This window comes from Meles meles, chromosome 8 (assembly GCF_922984935.1).
Source record: "Meles meles chromosome 8, mMelMel3.1 paternal haplotype, whole genome shotgun sequence".
Taxonomy (NCBI): Eukaryota; Metazoa; Chordata; class Mammalia; order Carnivora; family Mustelidae; genus Meles; species Meles meles.
This window is the reverse complement of record NC_060073.1, coordinates 8,712,652-8,730,213: the sequence shown is the minus strand read 5'-3', so window position 1 is coordinate 8,730,213 and position 17,562 is coordinate 8,712,652. Positions and strand designations below refer to the sequence as shown.

Genomic DNA, 17,562 nt, shown 5'->3' with positions numbered 1-17,562 from the left:
CCAACTGAACCAGCCAGGCACCGCAGGCCCAGGAACTGATGAGTAATAAGTATCTATTAATAATTCTGAATCTAATTACAGTGTTTGTTCCCCCCCCCTCCACATGCATATCAAGTAATTCTCAAACACCAGCTGAGTGTCCTACAATTCAATTCTGAAACCATCTACATGGTAATAATATGGGGTTCCACAGGTTAAGGGCTCAGTCCTGTAAGAATGCTCCCTGTCCCCGCCCCCCTCCCCCCTTTAGATGCCAACTGGAAGTCCACATTGTCACCCGAGCTTCTCAACTACTGGCTATACATTCTCCAAAGACTCTTTCTTGGGTTTAGTCAATTTGTTAGAGTGGTTCATGAAACACAAAGACACACTGCACTTACTAGATTATAGGTTTATTGTAAAAGGATATATAACTCGGGAATAGCTAGGTGGAAGAGATGCATAGGGCAAGATATGGGAAAAGGGTATGGAACTTCTAGGCTCTCTTTTAGGGCGCTACTAAATGAATGTCTTCAGGTATTTGCTGACCTAGAAGCTCTCTGAACCCCATCCTTTTCCGTTTTCATGGAGGCCTCATTACATACACACACCATGGATGAACTTGTTGGCCAAAGGTCAAGGATTCAACCTCCAGCCCCTCTCCTTTCCCTGGAGGTCAGGGGGTTGAGACAGAAAGATCCAACCTTTCAGTCATCAGGTTGTTTCCCCCAGCACCCAGTCCCTATTATTAGGTGATTTTCAGATGTCATCTCATTAACATAAACTTGGGTTTGAGAGGGGTTTGTTATGAATATCAAGAAGACACTTTTGGGGCGCCTGGGTGGCTCAGTGGGTTAAAGCCTCTGCCTTCGGCTCGGGTCATGATCCCGGGGTCCTGGGATCGAGCCCCACATCGGGCTCTCTGCTCCGCAGAGAGCCTGCTTCCTCCTCTCTGTCTGCCTGCCTCTCTGCCTAGTTGTGATTTCTCTCTGTCAAATAAATTAAAAAAAAAAAAATTTAAATAAAAAAAAAAAAAAAAAAGAAGACACTTTTTAACACTGTTATCACTTAGGAAACTCTTTTTTATTAAAAGAATATTTTTTTTTTAAGATTTTATTTATTTGACAGAGATCACAAGTAGGCAGAGAGGCAGGCAGAGAGAGGAGGAAGCAGGTTTTCTGCAGAGCAGAGAGCCCAATGCAGGGCTCAATCCCAGGCCCCTGGGATCACAACCCGAGCTGAAGGCAGAGGCCTTAACCCATTGAGCCACCCAGGTGCCCCTCACTTAGGAAACTCTTAAGTCTTTTAGGAGCTCTGGGCCAGGAACGGAGAAGACCAAATATGTATTACTTATTATAAATTACAATTATCATAATTACCTAAAAATAGGTTTTTTTTCCCCCTAACTTTTTATTACGAGCAAGGTACAACACAAATAGGAGGAGACATGTAAGAAACCAATATTACCCATCATCCGGCTTCAACAGTTTTCAGTGCATTGCCAAACTTGTTTCATCTATACCTCTGACGTGGGAAACAAAGGCAGAAAGAAATATAGATACAATTAAATGTCCTTATGGGGCACCTGGATGGCACAGTGGGTTAAAGCCTCTGCCTTCGGCTCAGGTCGTGGTTCCAGGGTCCTGGGATTGAGCCCTGCATCGAGCCCCGCATTGGGCTCTCTGCTGGGGGGGGCGCGGGGGGGGGGGCGGGCTGCTTCCCCCTCTCTCTCTGCCTGTTTCTCTGCCTACTTGTGATCTCTGTCTGTCAAATAAATAAATAAAAATCTTTAAAAAGGGGCGCCTGGGTGGCTCAGTGGGTTAAAGCCTCTGCCTTCGGCTCAGGTCATGGTCCCGGGGTCCTGGGATCGAGCCCCGCATCAGGCTCTCTGCTTGGCAGGGAGCCTGCTTCCTCCTCTCTCTCTCTCTCTATGCCTGCCTCTCTCCCTACTTGTGATCTCTATCCGTCAAATAAATAAATAAAATATTTAAAAAAATCTTTAAAAAAACTTAAATGTCCTTATAAATTGCAGCCCATTGACAAATACTTGAAATAGGCAGATTATAACATTCCTCCAGGATCCTGAGTCTTCTTTAGCATATGAAAGTCCTTTTAGAATTTCCCTTATCTTTACTTCCCCCAACTCCAAGGTTGTAATCTGTTGTTCCTCTCAGTCCCTATCAGTGGCAGCTCTTTCTGCCCAGCGGTCCTGTCCCCTGTGCTTTAATAAAACCACTTTTTTTTGCACCTAAGACATCTCAAGGATTCTTTCCTGGCATCAGCTCTAGACCCCACCAACCTCATCAACATTCCAAAAATAGAAACAAACAAACCAAACCTACATCGCCTCTGCCTTTAAAAAATATGTATATATATTAATTATATATACTTAATATATATTATTATATATTAAATATATATATTCATTCATTCATTGGTTCATGAGAGAGAGCATGAGGGGGAGGAATGGGGGAGAGGGAGAGAGAATCTCGAGTAGACTCCATGCTGAGCGGGGAGCCCTACGGGAGGCTTGATCTCACAACCATGAGATCATGATCTAAGCCAAAACCAAGAGTTGGACACTTAACTAACTGTGCCACCCAGTCACCCCTGCCTTTTTCTTTTTAAGTACAATTAATTTAATTGTAAGTTATAATAATAAACAGCATTAAATGTTTAATAATCAAGGATGTATTTAACAGCTGGCTTGCAAAATTTCTGAAATAGTAACAACCGGCCAGGGGCACTTGGCTCAGTCGGCAGAGCATGCAACTTGATCTTGGGGTTGTAAGTTCGACTCCCGCTCCCCTACCAAACACGTGCACTCTCTCTAACAAAAAGAAAAAAAAAATGCTTGGAAGTGATAAAGGCACTTATAAATGCCTTGATTTGTGTAGGGACCTACTTAGCCACAGCGACTCCATCTCGGTTAACAGGCATTTTGTTGTTTATGCAGTAAAACTTACTGACACCCCCCCTCCCCCGCCCCAGGAGAACTTACTTAAAAGCAAGTCTGGGAAACCAGTAAAATATGGTGGACCAGTCCCTGATAACAGAGCCCAAATACAAGGCTGGGTCAGGTCAGATAGAGATAACAAAGCCCGGAATGCAAGATCGAGTCCTGCCAGGTGAAGACGATCTCATTGGCCAGGCGCAACCACGTGGCCTTTGCTCTAGAAAAGCTAGTCTGTGACGGTAGGGGTCGTCACTCTCTCCTTAAGAGATGGCCCGGACCGGTCGGTTTGATTCTCGGTGCTGGCGCAAAATAAAGCTTTGCTTGACCTTCGCTTTGTATCAGTCTCGCTCCTGTGATCACGGACCCCATCACATCAGTTTGGACTCCCACAGTCCCTTCAGAGTGGTAACAGAGGGAGTATCCGAGGTTTTGGGCTTTACTCATTTCATCCCTCTTGCAAAGAGCTTCTTAACTCCCAGCCCCAAAATAACTGACTTCTCCCATTTCACCCTGGGCATCAAGTGCTTGTTAAGAGCTGGTCTAGGGGGGCGCTGGGTGGCTCAGTGGATTAAGCCGCTGCCTTCGGCTCGGGTCATGATCTCAGGGTCCTGGGATCGAGCCCCACATCGGGCTGTCTGCTCCGCAGGGAGCCTGCTTCCTCCTCTCTCTCTGCCTGCCTCTCTGCCTACTTGTGATCTCTCTGTCAATTAAATAAAATCTAAAAAAAAAAAAAAAAAAAGAGCTGGTCTGGGAAGGCCCACACACGGGGGTTTCAGCAACTCCGATAGCTAAGTGAAGCCTAGAGCCACCGTTCCAGATCCCCCATTCCTGGTCAAACACTGGTCCCCAGTGGGGTCTAACAACAAGGAACCAAAATCCTTCTGTGAACCTAGAGAGGACCTCAAACTAGTCTTGAAGCAAGAAGAAACAGATAAGTCTTTTTCCTTTTGTCTGCCGTCTCCTCACAGCATGTGGGGAGTCCACGAAAACATGCTCTATTTCTCACTGGACCCCGGGGTGTACTCGGTCTTGCACTGTGCATTAGGCCTTGCCTCCTAAATGCCCTGACCCACTTTAGATCTTCCAGAATAAAGATCATCCTCCGCAAGGAGCCTGCTTCCTCCTCTCTCTCTGCCTGCCTCTCTGCCTACTTGTGATCTCTCTGTCAAATGAATAAATAAAATCTTAAAAAAAAAAAAAAAAAAAAAAGATCATCAAACACCAAATGGTGGTGGTTCAGAAGGCGCCTCACATGGAGATCAAACTAGACACCGGCAGGGGACCCTGTGACAATCTGGATGAGAGGATCCCTGACTGTCGTCCCATCCATGCCCCTGACCAACAGGAAGTGGCTTCGATCGGTCGTTGCCCTTTTTCCCTGACAGTACTTAGGGTTACCTCTTTAGAGGAGGAATGATGAAGGATAATTGCAAGGCAGGCAAGCAGGAACAAGCGGCCCTCCCACCTTAAGAGGAAACCACCCTTTAAAGGATTTTACACTGCTCTGGAAGGAGCTCTCCATTCTTTCCCATATGATAGATGACAAAAACCTGATTGGATGACAGGCACAGAGGGTTCATCAGATGAACACAGCCTGCCAATTAGCCCATAAAATTAGCCCTAGACTTAGAAACTGGTGGCATGTGCTCGCTTCGGCAGCACATATACTAGAAACTGGTGGCAACCTCTTCGGGTCCCCATCTCCCTCGGGAAGGTTGTACTACCACTTTGCTATTGCTCGATAAACCTTGCTTTGCTGCCCGCCAAAAAAAAAAAGAAGAAGAAGGAAAAAAAAGCACTTCTTGTAGCTTGTTCCAGCACCCCATCGTCCTTAAGGTTGCCTTTGAGGGGTCCACAATAGCCAAACTATGGAAAGAGCCCAGATGTCCACGGACAGATGAATGGATAAAGAAGATGTGGTGCTGGGGCACCTGGGGGGCTCATTGGGTTAAAACCTCTGCCTTCGACTCAGGTCATGATCTCAGGTTCCTGGGATCAAGCCCCACATGGGGCTCTCTACTCATCGGGGAGCCTCCTTCGCTCTCTCTCTCTGCTTGCCTCTCTGCCTACTTGTGATCTCTGTCAAAAAATAAATAAATAAAATATTTTTTAAAAAAGATGTGGTGTGTATATATATATTTACAATGGAATACTACTCAGCCATCAAAAAATTGAAATCTTGCCATTTGCAAGGATGTGGTTGGAATTAGAAGGTATTACGCCAAGCGAAATAAGTCAATCAGAGGAAGACAATTATCATATGATCTTGCTCATACGTGAGATTTAAGAAACGAAACAAAAGGATCATAGGGAAAGAGGAAAAATAAAACAAAATCAGAGAGGGAGACAAACCATTAGAGACTCTTAACTCTAGAAGACAAATTGAGGGTTTCTGGAGAGGTGGGGGATGGGGTTACTGGATGATGGACATTAAGGAGGGCATGTGATGTAATAAGCACTGGGTATTAAGATTTTTTTTTTTTAAATTTATTTATTTGACAGACAGAAATTACAAGTAGGCAGAGAGGCAGGCAGAGAGAGAGAGGAGGAAACAGGCTCCTTGCTGAGCAGAGAGCCCGATGCGGGGCTCGATCCCAGGACTCTGGGATCATGACCCGAGCCGAAGGCAGAGGCTTTAAGCCACTGAGCCACCCAGGCGCCCCAGCACTGGGTATTATATGAGACTGATGAATCACTGACCTCCTCCACTGAAACCAGTAATACACTGTATGTTAAATAATTGAATTTAAATAAAGAAACAAAACAAAAGGCGCCTGGGTGGCTCAGTGGGTTAAAGCCTCTGCCTTAGGCTCAGGACACGATCTCAGGGTCCTGGGATCGAGTCCCACATCAGGCTGTCTGCTCAGCAGGGAGCCTGCTTCCTTCTCTCTCTCTCTGCCTGCCTCTCTGCCTACTTGTGATCTCTCTCTCTCTGTCAAATAAATAAAGAAAATCTTAAAAAAAAAAAAAAAGAAACAAAACAAAAGAAAAGTTACCTTTGAGGAGAGGCTGGCAGGAAAGAGAAGTTAGGACTGCTGAGGCCCATTCATCTGCTTCCTTGCCCAATCCTCCAAAGGGGATCCATGGAGTCTGAGTGGCAGACTGGTGGGCTCAACAATTTTAGGAAATGGTCAGTGTCCCTGGGAACTGCCGTATGACCCCTCTGAGGAAGCAGAAGTCTTGGTTCTTGCAGGAGGGTGGGTCAGGCCTATTTACAACGTAAAAAAGCTTAGGTGCTGGGCATTGGCTCATGGCCACCAGGATTGTCCTGGCTCTAGAACCTGAGGCTGTTAAGCCTTTCTCAGGGGTCTGTGTCTCAGTGGTTCTGCCTTTTTCTGCACCGCCCTTTAATCAGTCAGGGTCTCAGCAGGGAACAGATGGGATGCTTATTCTGGTTAATTGAAGTGATACAAAAAAGTGGGCAGAGTTGAAGAAACTGACAAAGGCTCATCAATTCTTTAAGCCCCTGGTGAGTGTGTGTTGGGGGAGGGGAAAGGGGACCTGGTTTCTCACATCCGGAGAGAGCGCTGCCTTCTGGGCCCTAATTTTGGCTGCTTCATCTCCTAATGACCTGCAGGCAAGGAGTGGGTGCTCCACATTTGTTGAACGAATGCCTGCAAGAAAATCTGGAATGCCCAAATATGCAAGAGTCTTGGGGTCGGACATCGAGAATTTGAATCCCGCCCCTGAGTGATCCTCAAATGACCTCCACCCTCTGGGCCTGGGCCCTCATTGGTAAAGCTTGCCTGGTGGGGTTGCTTCAAAAAGACAGCTACTTACTATGGTTACTGTATGAAAGCAGCCTTCAAATATTTGCTGTAGGAATGCATTCTGCTAAAGCGCTTTATTCATGTTGTCTTTTATTAGCTAATTAATTCCGTTTGAAAGTATTTATCTGGGGCGGTTGGGTGGCTCAGTCATTAAGTGCCCGCCTTTGGCTGCGGTCCCTGTTCCAGGGTTCTGGCATCCAGTCCCACATGGGGCTCCTTGCTCAGCGGGGAGCCTGCTTCTCCGTCTACCTGCCGCTGCCCCTGCTTGTTCTCTCTCTTTCTGATAAATAAATAAATAAAATAAAACAAAATAAAAAATACTTATTCACTCAACATCCACTCTAGGGCAGACACTTAACTTTTGAGCCCAGAGGTTGGACCGCTTGTGGGCGTGGCGAGAGGGGGCGTGGTCCACGGAATCCCCGCCTACGATAGCGATGCCCAATTGGGTCCACGGAGGGGGCAGAGTCCTGCCCACTTCTCTAGGGCAGGCCCGGAAGCGGGTTCGGGGAGGCTAAGTGTGTTTCCGGTGGGGCGGGAGGAGCGTCTGCCTAGGCGGGTGTGGGTTTGTCGCTGTTCCGACCCGGTGGGGAAGATGTTTTATCACGTAAGCGGAGCACCGGGTGGCGGCGAGGGCAGGGTTGAGAGGAAGAGCTAAGCGGGCGCCGGGTCGAGGAGTTGCTCCTGACCCCATGTCCCTACAGCGCTTACTTGGTCTCCATCCCACTTTTCCCTCAGATCTCCCTGGAGCACGAGATCCTGCTGCACCCGCGCTACTTCGGCCCCAACCTGCTCAACACCGTAAAGCAGAAGCTCTTCACGGAGGTGGAGGGGACCTGCACCGGCAAGTGAGTGCCGCGGCGCCCGATGCTTGCAGCCTCTCCCCAACTCCTACGGGTCCGCAAGCACCTGCCACCTACCCTGGGGAACCCACTCACCCTCTCAGGCACCCCACGCAGGCACTTGCTTCCTGCTTTGGGTTCCGCGGCGCTGTCTGCAAAGCTGGATCATAAGACTGTCTTCCTTAAGCACAGATTGGTCATTTCGTTGATGCCGCAAACTTTTTTTTTTTTTTTTTTAAGATTTGACTTATTTTTTTTTAAAGATTTTATTTATTTATTTGACAGAGAGAGATCACAAGTAGCAGAGAGGCAGGCAGAGAGAGAGAGAGGGAAGCAGGCTCCCTGCTGAGCAGAGAGCCCGATGCGGGACTCGATCCCAGAAACCTGAGATCATGACCTGAGCCGAAGGCAGCGGCTTAACCCACTGAGCCACCCAGGCGCCCAAGATTTGACTTATTTATTTGACAGAGAGATCACAAGTAGGCAGAGAGAGAGGAGGAAGCAGGCTCCCTGCGGAGCAGAGAGCCTGATGTGGGACTCGATCCCAGGACTCTGGGATCATGACCTGAGCCGAAGGCAGAGGCTTAACCCACTGAGCCACCCAGGCACCCGATGCCGCAAACATTTTTAAAGCTCCTGCTGTGTGCTAGGTTCTGTGCTGGGCCCTGGGAACAATGCAGGCAAGAAGATAGAAGGAGGCCAGCGCTTATGGGGCTCACAGCCCAATTATTGTTCCTGTGTCTGTTCCCTCTCTGATTCTTTTTTTTTTTTTTTTTTTTTTTTTTTTTTTTTTATACTTATTTATTTGAAGAAATCACAAGTAGGCACAAGTAGGCAGAGAGAGAGGAAGGGAAGCAGGCTCCCTCCAATGCGGGGCTGGATCCCAGGACCCTGGGATCATGACCTGAGCTGAAGGCAGAGGCTTTAATCCACTGAGCTACCCAGGTGCCCCTCCCCCTGTGATTCTTACGAGTTTTTGTTGTTGTTGTTTTTGTTTTTTTTAATTTTTATCCATTTATATGACAGAGACTGCGAGAGAGGGAACACGAGCAGGGAGAGTGGGAGAGGGAGGAGCAGACGACGTCCCACAGAACCCCAGCTTGGAGTTGGATCCCAGGACCCTGGAATCATGACCTGAGCCAAAGGCAGTTGCTTAAAGACTGAGCCACCCCGACGCCCCTCTTCTGGTTTTTTCTATCCCACAGGATCAAAGGACCTGGCATGGCACATCTCTGGGCCGTGCAGAGAAGGGCCTCTCACATGGTGATGTGAATGAACTGGGATGAGCCCTGGACTGTGGGTATTTGGGCCTCCCACGTGGGAATAAACACAGGCAGGGGGCCTGGTGGCTCATTAGGTTAGGTGTCTGACTTGGGCTCAGGTCTTGCACTCAGGGTCCTGGGATGGAGCTGCATGTGGGGCTCCATGCTCAATGGGGAGTCTCCTCCTGCCTCGTCCTCTCTCAAATAAATAAATAAAATATTTTTTAAAATGCACATGCAAGTTCCTGAACCTCAGCTCATCCAGACAGCATCAAGACTGGGGACAGGCCCGGGAATCTGTGTGTTAGGAAGTTTTTCTTAGGAGATTGAGGCATCCCCAAGATTGAGGTCTCTTGGCTCAAGGACCACAGCCTCCTTGGATGTTCATTGTGAAATCATGAGAGCAGCATTTGGCATTCTAGATACTGATTGGTACCATGTCTTCTCTCCGGCATTAAGTTCTGCGGGCAGGGGTGCCATCTCCTTCCATTTGTGCTCTCCCCTAACCCCCATGCCCACCGTCTTGTTGCAGATGGTTTTAGAGGCTCTTGTCCACACAGTGCCTTTCTTTTTCCCTTCCTTAACAGGTATGGCTTTGTAATTGCTGTCACCACCATTGACAATATTGGTGCTGGTGTGATCCAGCCAGGCCGAGGATTTGTTCTTTATCCGGTTAAGTACAAGGCCATTGTTTTCCGGCCCTTTAAAGGGGAGGTTGTGGATGCTGTCGTCACTCAAGTCAACAAGGTGAGACCACACAGAGCCGAGGCAGTTGGGTGGCTGCTTAGAAGACGGGAGATGGGTCTCAACGACTCTTGCTCACTCTTGTGTCCTTGGCTGAGTCACTCTGTGCTTCCAGTTTCCTCACCTGTCAAATGGTACAGTAATCTCAGTGCTGCCTCCCTCGGGGTCCTGGAAGTCAGAATGAGTAGTCTCCGTTGGCAGCCTCCATTGGTTGAGTACTTAACTTGGGCCAGGTCCAGCGCAAAACCTCAGGACGACTGAGGCGTGTGCTTTTTTTTTTTTTTTTTTTAAGATTTTATTTATTTATTTGACAGACAGAGATCACAAGTAGGCAGAGGGGCAGGCAGAGAGAGAGAGGAGGAAGCAGGCTCCCCGCAGAGCAGAGAGCCCGATGTGGGGCTCAATCCCAGGACCCTGGGATCATGACCTGAGCCGAAGGCAGAGGCTTTAACCCACTGAGCCACCCAGGTGCCCCAGGCGTGTGCTTTTATTCCTTTTTCTAGAAGCCTCCGTGTGGAGAACATAAGTCTACTGGCCAAGGTCATGTGATCAGCAAGTGTTCAAATTGTGGACTGACAAGTCCCAGGCCTTGGGCCTTGATGGGCCTCTTCTTGGCAGAAGAGAGACATGAAAGCAGATGGTACCATTCAGAGTGGTTTCCCCGCTGAGCAGAGAGCCCGATGTGGGGCTCCATCCCAGGACCCTGAGATCATGACCTGAGCCGAAGGCAGAGGCTTAACCCACTGAGCCACCCAGGTGCCCCTAAAACATGAAGATTATTAGGAGTCAGATAAAGTTGGGAAGCTTACAAGAGTTGGGGGATAAAAGACAAAGCCTCAAAGACTCATTGTCCTCCTAGGTGGGGCTCTTCACAGAAATCGGACCTATGTCCTGCTTCATCTCTCGACATGTAAGTCTGGGCGTGCTGGGGGCACTAAGGAGGAGAGATGCCAGTCATGATCATCTCTGGAAGCACCTGTGGAAAGCGCTGACCAGTCTTGCTTTCCTTTCAGTCCATCCCATCAGAGATGGAGTTTGACCCCAACTCCAACCCACCGTGTTACAAGACAATGGATGAGGTAGGTGGGAAGGAAGTCCATGAGAGGAAGGAGGAATGAGCCCTCTGAGGGATTTTGGCTTTGGCGGGGAGTGGGGGGGCGGGTATCTGAGTATCCTGTTCCCTCTTCCCAGGACATTGTGATTCAGCAGGACGATGAGATCCGCTTGAAAATTGTGGGGACCCGTGTGGACAAGAATGACATTGTGAGTCTCTTGGCCTGCCCTCTTGCCTGTGCCAGGCAGAGGATGGGAACTGTTACCACCGAGGGTTCCTGGGGATTTTGTGATCTTTGCAAGGAAGGGGGGATGGGTGGGCAGAAGTCCTGGGGCTGGGGGTTAGAGGCTAGTCCCGCGCGTGCTCAGGCTTTATTTCCTTTCTGCCTTCCCTCCTGCAGTTTGCTATTGGCTCTCTGATGGATGACTACTTGGGTGAGTGTCTGATCATGCATCTCCAGGTTGTTGCCTGGAGAAGGGGTGTGTGAAGGCAGAGGGTAGACGTGGGACTTAATGCCCGAGTCGCAGATGAAGAAAACTCTCAGGACTGTCGTCCCCTTGGAAGATCCAGGACATGTGCCTCATGGGACGGGGAATGCCTGGTTGATGGCTGCCCCCAAGCTCTGAGCCCAACTGATGTTCTTTTCCTGTTCTCTGCAGGGCTTGTGAGCTGAGCACTGGGACCCGCTGCTCTGTTTGGTCCTTACCTAGGAGATGTGGCGGTCACACTCCTCATGGGGTCCAGAGGCCCCATCTGGCTGCTGTGGGGAGGCAGAGAAGGCTCCTTGTCCCCAGAAAACACTGGGTTCTTCTGCTTAGCAACCACTCCCCAGGTTTCTGACTGTGTGCTCTAACAATAAAGGTCCTTGTTCTTAGGGAAGTGTTACCTCCTTTCTTTGGTAAGAACAATTCTTTCTTAAAAAAGGCTGGAGCCCTTGGGCGCCTGGGTGGCTCAGTGGGTTAAGCCGCTGCCTTCGGCTCAGGTCATGCTCTCAGGGTCCTGGGATCGAGTCCCACGTCGGGCTCTCTGCTCAGCAGGGAGCCTGCTTCCCTTCCTTTCTCTCTGCCTGCCTCTCTGCCTACTTGTGATCTCTGTCAAATAAATAAATAAAATCTTTAAAAAAAAAAAAAAAAAGGCTGGAGCCCAGTTGGTTGCTAGTCTCTCTTTTGGTGGCCTGATGCCTCAATTAGCCTCAGTGACCCAGGGGATCTGACTAAACCCTTGTGCAGAGGGTTGACATTGACCTCATTGAAGGGAAGGCACTAATGTCAGGGCTCTGGCTTCCAGCAAATGAGGCTATCGTTAGAGCCAGTCCGAGTCCCAATCTAGTTGGAGAGTATTTGCGCTTCCCTCACCCTTAAACATAACCAAGGGTGTAGTTGGGCATGAGGGGAGACGAGATGGTTGGGTAGGGAGAGGGAAATGACAGAAATGACCCAGACTTTGGGATCTCAACACAGCCCTCCCTAGGATGGTTTCACAAACAACAGAGGCCTTTCTTTTTTTTTTTTTTTTTCAAGATTTTATTTATTTGATATATAGAGATAGATCACAAGTAGATAGAGAGGCAAGCAGAGAGAGAGGGGGAAGCAGGCTCCCCGCTGAGCAAAGAGCCCGATGTGGGGCTCGATCCCAGGACCCTGAGACCATGACCCGAGCCGAAGGCAGAGGTTTAACCCACTGAGCCACCCAGGCGCCCCAACAGAGGCCTTTCAATGCTGATCGATCCCTAAGCTGAACTGAAAATGGGAGCAGGCTAAAAATGTCCTTCGGGGGTGACACGGTCAAAATCCGTGAAATGACCAGAAGACTAAGCCGATATGCCACCTTCCCTCCCAGGATGCCCACGCTCTGCTTTTGTCATATAATTTCTCTGCCTTGGTATGCCCTCTCCCAGCCTGTCTCCTGGCTGCCTGCTGATCCCAGCAAACCTCAACCATTCTTCTCCCCCTCCTCCCTTTCTCTACTTTTTCAGCTTTCTTTTACTTCCTTAGGAAGCAGAGTTGTGTCATAGAAAGCGTGGTATTCGGGTTGGTGTAAGACTGGTTTTCAGTTCTAGCTGGGTGACTTTACGTTTTCTCATGATGAAATGGGCCTACGTCCCTCTTTGGACGGTTGCTGCTGGTGTGAGCTCACACGTGCAAGTGGCTTGCACTGCGTCTGGCCCCTGATAGGCCCTCAACTGTTAATTGTGATGATTGTGCCCTAATGCATATAAAGCAGTGATTCTCAGCTGGGTTGATTTTTGCACCCTGGGGACATTTGGCAATGACATTTGTTTGGGCTGTAACAACTATGGATGGTACTACTGCCTTCTAGTGGGAAGAGAGCAGGGATGCTGCTAAGATCCTTCAGTGTCTAGGACCCCGCTCCCCAACAAAGAATTATCTGGTTCCAAATGTCAATCATGCCAAGGTGCAGAGACCCCGATAAGAAGCATCCAGAGTAGTGGCTGGAACATGATAAGAAAATGACACTTAAATGTGGCTGCTGCTCCTTGCCTTCACCACTCCTGGACAGATAGATGGAGGCTTTTCCATTCATACCTCTACAGTGTGTCACAAAACATTTTGTTACTGTCTCCCATTTCTTTTTATAACCTTTATTTCTTTCTCTCTCTTTTTTAAGATTTTTATTTATTTGACACAGAGAGCGCCCACAAATGGAAGCAGGGAGAGGCAGAAGGAGAGACGGGCTTCCCACTAAGTAGGGATCCCCAATGTGGGGCTGGATTCTAGGACCCTGGGGTCATGACGTGAGCCGAAGGCAATCCTCAACTGATTGAGCCACCCAGGTGCCCTCTCTCTGTGTTTTTAAGGTTGATCTATTTTAGAGAGCATGAGTGGGAAGGGGAGAGGAAGAGACAGCTCAACAGACAGCTCACTGAGCACAGAACCTGATGCGGGCCCCCATCTCATGACCCTGAGATGACAACCTGAGTCAATACCGAAAGTGGACCCCTTCTCTGTGCCACCAGGCTCCCCTAACCCATTCCTCTTTTAAGTAATCTCCACGCCCAGGGTGGGCTTGTACTCACGACTCTGAGATCAAGAGCTACCTGTCCCACTGATTGAGCCAGCCAGGTGCCCCTCATTTTTTTTTTTTTTAAACATTTATTTGACAGAGACAGATCACAAGTAGATAGAGAGGCAGGCAGAGAGAGAGAGAGGGAAAGGCTCCCTGCTGAGCAGAGAGCCCTATGCGGGACTCGATCCCAGGACCCCGAGATCATGACCTGAGCCGAAGGCAGTGGCTTAACCCACTGAGCCACCCAGGCGCCTGGTGCCCCTCATTATTATGTAAAGTTTGTTCTTTTTTTTTTTAAGATTTTATTTATTTATTTATTTATTAAAGATTTTATTTATTTATCTGACAGAGAGATCACAAGTGGGCAGAGAGGCAGGCAGAGAGGAGGAAGCAGGCTCCCCGCGGAGCAGAGAGCCCGATGCGGGGCTCGATTCCAGGACCCTGGGATCATGACCTAAAGGTAGAGACTTTAACCCACGGAGCCACCCAGGCACCCCAAGGTTTTATTTATTTGACAGACAGAGATCACAAATAGGCAGACAGGCAGGCAGAGAGAGAGAGGGAAGCAGGCTCCCTGCTGAGCAGAGAGCCCGATTCAGGGCTCGATCCCAGCACCCTGGGATCATGACCTGAGCCAAAGGCAATGGCTTTAACCCACTGAGTCACCCAGGTGCCCCAATAAATAAAATCTTAAAAAATAAAAAAAGAGGGTGCCTGGGTGGCACAGGGGGTTACGACTCTGCCTTCGGCTCAGGTCATGCTCCCAGGCCACTTCGGGCTCTCTGCTCGGCAGAGAGCCTGCTTCATCCTCTCTCTCTGCCTGCCTACTTGCAATCTCTCTCTCTCTCTCTGTGTCAAATAAATAAATAATAAATAAATAAATAAAAGATCTGCTGAATAATAAACTAAATAAATAATAAATTGGGTGGCTCAGAGGGTTAATCCGCTGCCTTCCGCTCGGGTCATGGTCTCAGGGTCCTGGGATCGAGCCCCGCATCGGGCTCTCTGCTCAGCAGGGAGCCTGCTTCCCTCTCTCTCTCTCTGCCTGCTGCTCTACTTGTGATCTCTCTCTCTCTCTCTCAAATAAATAAATAAAATATTTTTAAAAAATAATAATAAATTAAATAAATCAAATAAATTTTAAAAACAAACAAAGGGGCGCATGGGTGGCTCAGTCGGTTAAAGCCTCTGCCTTCGGCTCAGGTCATGATCCCAGGGTCCTGGGATCAAGCCCCACATCGGGCTCTCTGCTCGGCAGGGAGCCTGCTTCCCTCTCTCTCTCTCTGCCTGCCTCTCTGCCTACTTGTGATCTGTCTGTCAAATAATAAAATCTTTTTTTTTTTTAAAGATTTTATTTATTTATTTGACAGATAGAGATCACAAGTAGGGAGAGAGGTAGGCAGAGAGAGAGAGAGAGAGGAGGAAGCAGGCTCCCTGCCAAGCAGAGAGCCCGATGCGGGGCTCGATCCCAGGACCCTGGGATCATGACCTGAGCGAAAGGCAGAGGCTTTAACCCACTGAGCCACCCAGGTGCCCCAATAATAAAATCTTTTTAAAAAATTATTTATTTATTTATTTGTCAAAGAGATCACAAGTAGGCAGAGAAGCAGGTGGAGAGAGAGGGGGAAGCAGGCTCCCCACTGAGCAGGGGTCTCCCAGGACCCTGAGATATGACCTGATCGGAAGGCAGAGTTTTAACCTGCTGAGTCGCCCAGGTGTCCCAAGTTTGTTATTTTCTTGATAACTGATAACTGTGGATTCACATGCATCCCTTTCCCTTTCATTTTTCTATCTCCAGCTCTTGGGACTGGGCCACGTTTTCCAAGTTTGTTGAATCTGGGACAGGTTCTGGGCTGGATTTGCAGTGAATTTTCCCACGGAAACCACATTATAGTTGTGCTACCACTTTGTTGTGCTCTGAGTGGATCCCCCGGGTTGTAGGGACTCCCCCTAAGCTGTAAACACCATGTGTGTTACCGAGAGCAAAATTCCTCTCAAGTTCTCAGATGGAACCACCCGTCTGTAAATTGTGTGGCAGAGAACCTGGAAGTAACACAGGCCTAGAAAGGAAGCAACTGATGGATGGAAGCAGCTTGTGGAACCTGAGCATGAAGGTGGTGGTGAGGATGTGGGTGGGGGGTGGCACCCATCAGGAGGGCACCCGCTGTCGGGGGAGGAGAGCAAGTCCGGATGGCCTGGAGATGGTCTCCAGGATTCTTCGAAGGTTTTGTAACTGAAAGTTACGGCCTCTTACGAAGGTCACAGGTAACAGGAATATCTGCCTGCGAATGCTAAGTCTTTGACATACATTATCGGATTGTTCACGAGGGTTCCGTGGAGTAGCTTCTGTTACTCCACGTGAGGACTAACATCAACTAGAGTGCCTGTGGTCACACAGCTCTAGTGAGTGGTAGGGCTTTTGTTTTGTTTTTAAACTGTCAATGTGGCTCCAAAGCCTTCATTAGCTCCCTTTGCCAGGCACTAGGTGGCTGAGGAGTGAGTGGACCCAGCTTTCTTACCTGTGGCCATGTGGGTCTCACTACCTGCTTCCCTTAACCCCTGCTTCCACCCGAACTTGGGGGGCAGATGGGCCGCAGATAGCTTGAATACAGTGTCAGCATATCTCACAGGCCCCCGGGCCTTCCGCATTGTCTCCTGCCTCCAAGGTTGCCAGTGGCTCTCCAGATTAATTATAAACACCTCGGCGGGGAGATCAGCCCGACCCCCAGATCTTGCTAAGTTGACCTCAGACTCAGGACTGTCAGAGGAGCCCCCGCCCCTTCCCTTTAATGCGGAGGTGGGCAGACACAGGAGCATCGAAGCACAGTACTGAAAACTGCTGCCAGTATCATTCTGAACGCAACTGAAGAGACTCAGCAGGGTCACGGGCTCCTTAGGGGGTGTTGCCATGGCAACCCGAGTCACATCCATCTGGCTTTCCCGCTCTGTCCCGGGAGGATCTTTTCTGGAAGCAGCAGCATCTAACCCTGAGAGGGAGGAAGGGCTAAAGAATGTATACAGTCACGCTCCCTCGCGGAATACTCCTTTCTGTCACGAATAGCCTGTTGCCAACTACCTCATCTTGGATGAACAAAAAGGAATTGATTCACTGTCTGCCGCCTGTTGTGTGAAAGACGGTCCGACCACAACTCTGCCAAGGGCTTTCACAGACGTGATCTCATTTAATCTACAGTAACCCGGTGAGGTGGGTATTACTACTCCATTTTGTAGTTGGGCGAAAATGTGGTTAGGTAATTTGCCCCAAACTGGTGGCAGAATTTGGACCCAGGTTGGTCTGACTCCAAATACTACACTTGACTCACTCACCCCACTTGGTTCTGAACTGAGAACTGCGCAAGTCCGGGAAAGTGTGTGTGGGGAGAACGGTCAAGCAAGTCTGCGAGGCAGGTGAGGGCTTATGTTTGGGTTACTGAACAGGAATGAGAAAGATCGGAGGTAGGGTGTCAGAGTGAGCATGCCCTGGCGTCTGCAGCTTGCACGTGGAGTTCGAGCCAGTGGGAAGAGCTCCAACCAAATGGCGGGAAAGGGAAGTGCAGGTGATGTTGGAGAGGTGACCTGAGCCCCACCAAGCGGGCAAAGAAAACTTTGATTAGATATTAAAGTTTAAAGCTTCGTTGCAAGTCGCATAACTGCAAATGCTCGGAAACTCAGGAGCAGACTAGACTAAGGGAATAAGGACGCTATCCTTGACAATACGCTTTTCAAACCAAACCGTAGGTACCTACTCGCAAAACTTCCCGAGAGCTGTTGCTTTAAGAAGCCCGACGCCTCGGCGTCACGTGACCCCATCGCGCCCAGATGGTTTTACAGCCCCTTCACAGAGGCCAACCGCTTGGCCGGAAGCCCCCGGGAGGGCGGGAACTTCGCAAGGCGCTCGCCGATTGGCTGTGCTCTTGGAGGGTGGGGC

General features: G+C 49.2%; 1 protein-coding gene across 1 annotated transcript; it reads left to right on the top strand.

The window, feature by feature from the left end:
- Nucleotides 1-7,218: 7,218 nt before the first annotated feature.
- POLR2G (RNA polymerase II subunit G) lies at nucleotides 7,219-11,486 on the top strand. The gene is made up of 8 exons (XM_046016127.1): nucleotides 7,219-7,312; nucleotides 7,444-7,553; nucleotides 9,397-9,556; nucleotides 10,413-10,463; nucleotides 10,567-10,632; nucleotides 10,745-10,816; nucleotides 11,008-11,041; nucleotides 11,267-11,486. Exons 1-8 carry the CDS (start codon nucleotides 7,301-7,303, stop codon nucleotides 11,278-11,280), a joined length of 519 nt encoding a protein of 172 aa, XP_045872083.1. The 5' UTR covers nucleotides 7,219-7,300; the 3' UTR covers nucleotides 11,281-11,486.
- The last annotated feature ends 6,076 nt before the right edge of the window (nucleotides 11,487-17,562 follow it).

Excerpts from the sequence above, each read along its gene's own strand:
- POLR2G (XM_046016127.1), top strand. Across the intron at positions 9,557-10,412 it reads TCGTCACTCAAGTCAACAAG|GTGGGGCTCTTCACAGAAAT; the intron begins GTGAGACCACAC and ends TTGTCCTCCTAG. Across the intron at positions 10,817-11,007 it reads GTGTGGACAAGAATGACATT|TTTGCTATTGGCTCTCTGAT; the intron begins GTGAGTCTCTTG and ends TCCCTCCTGCAG.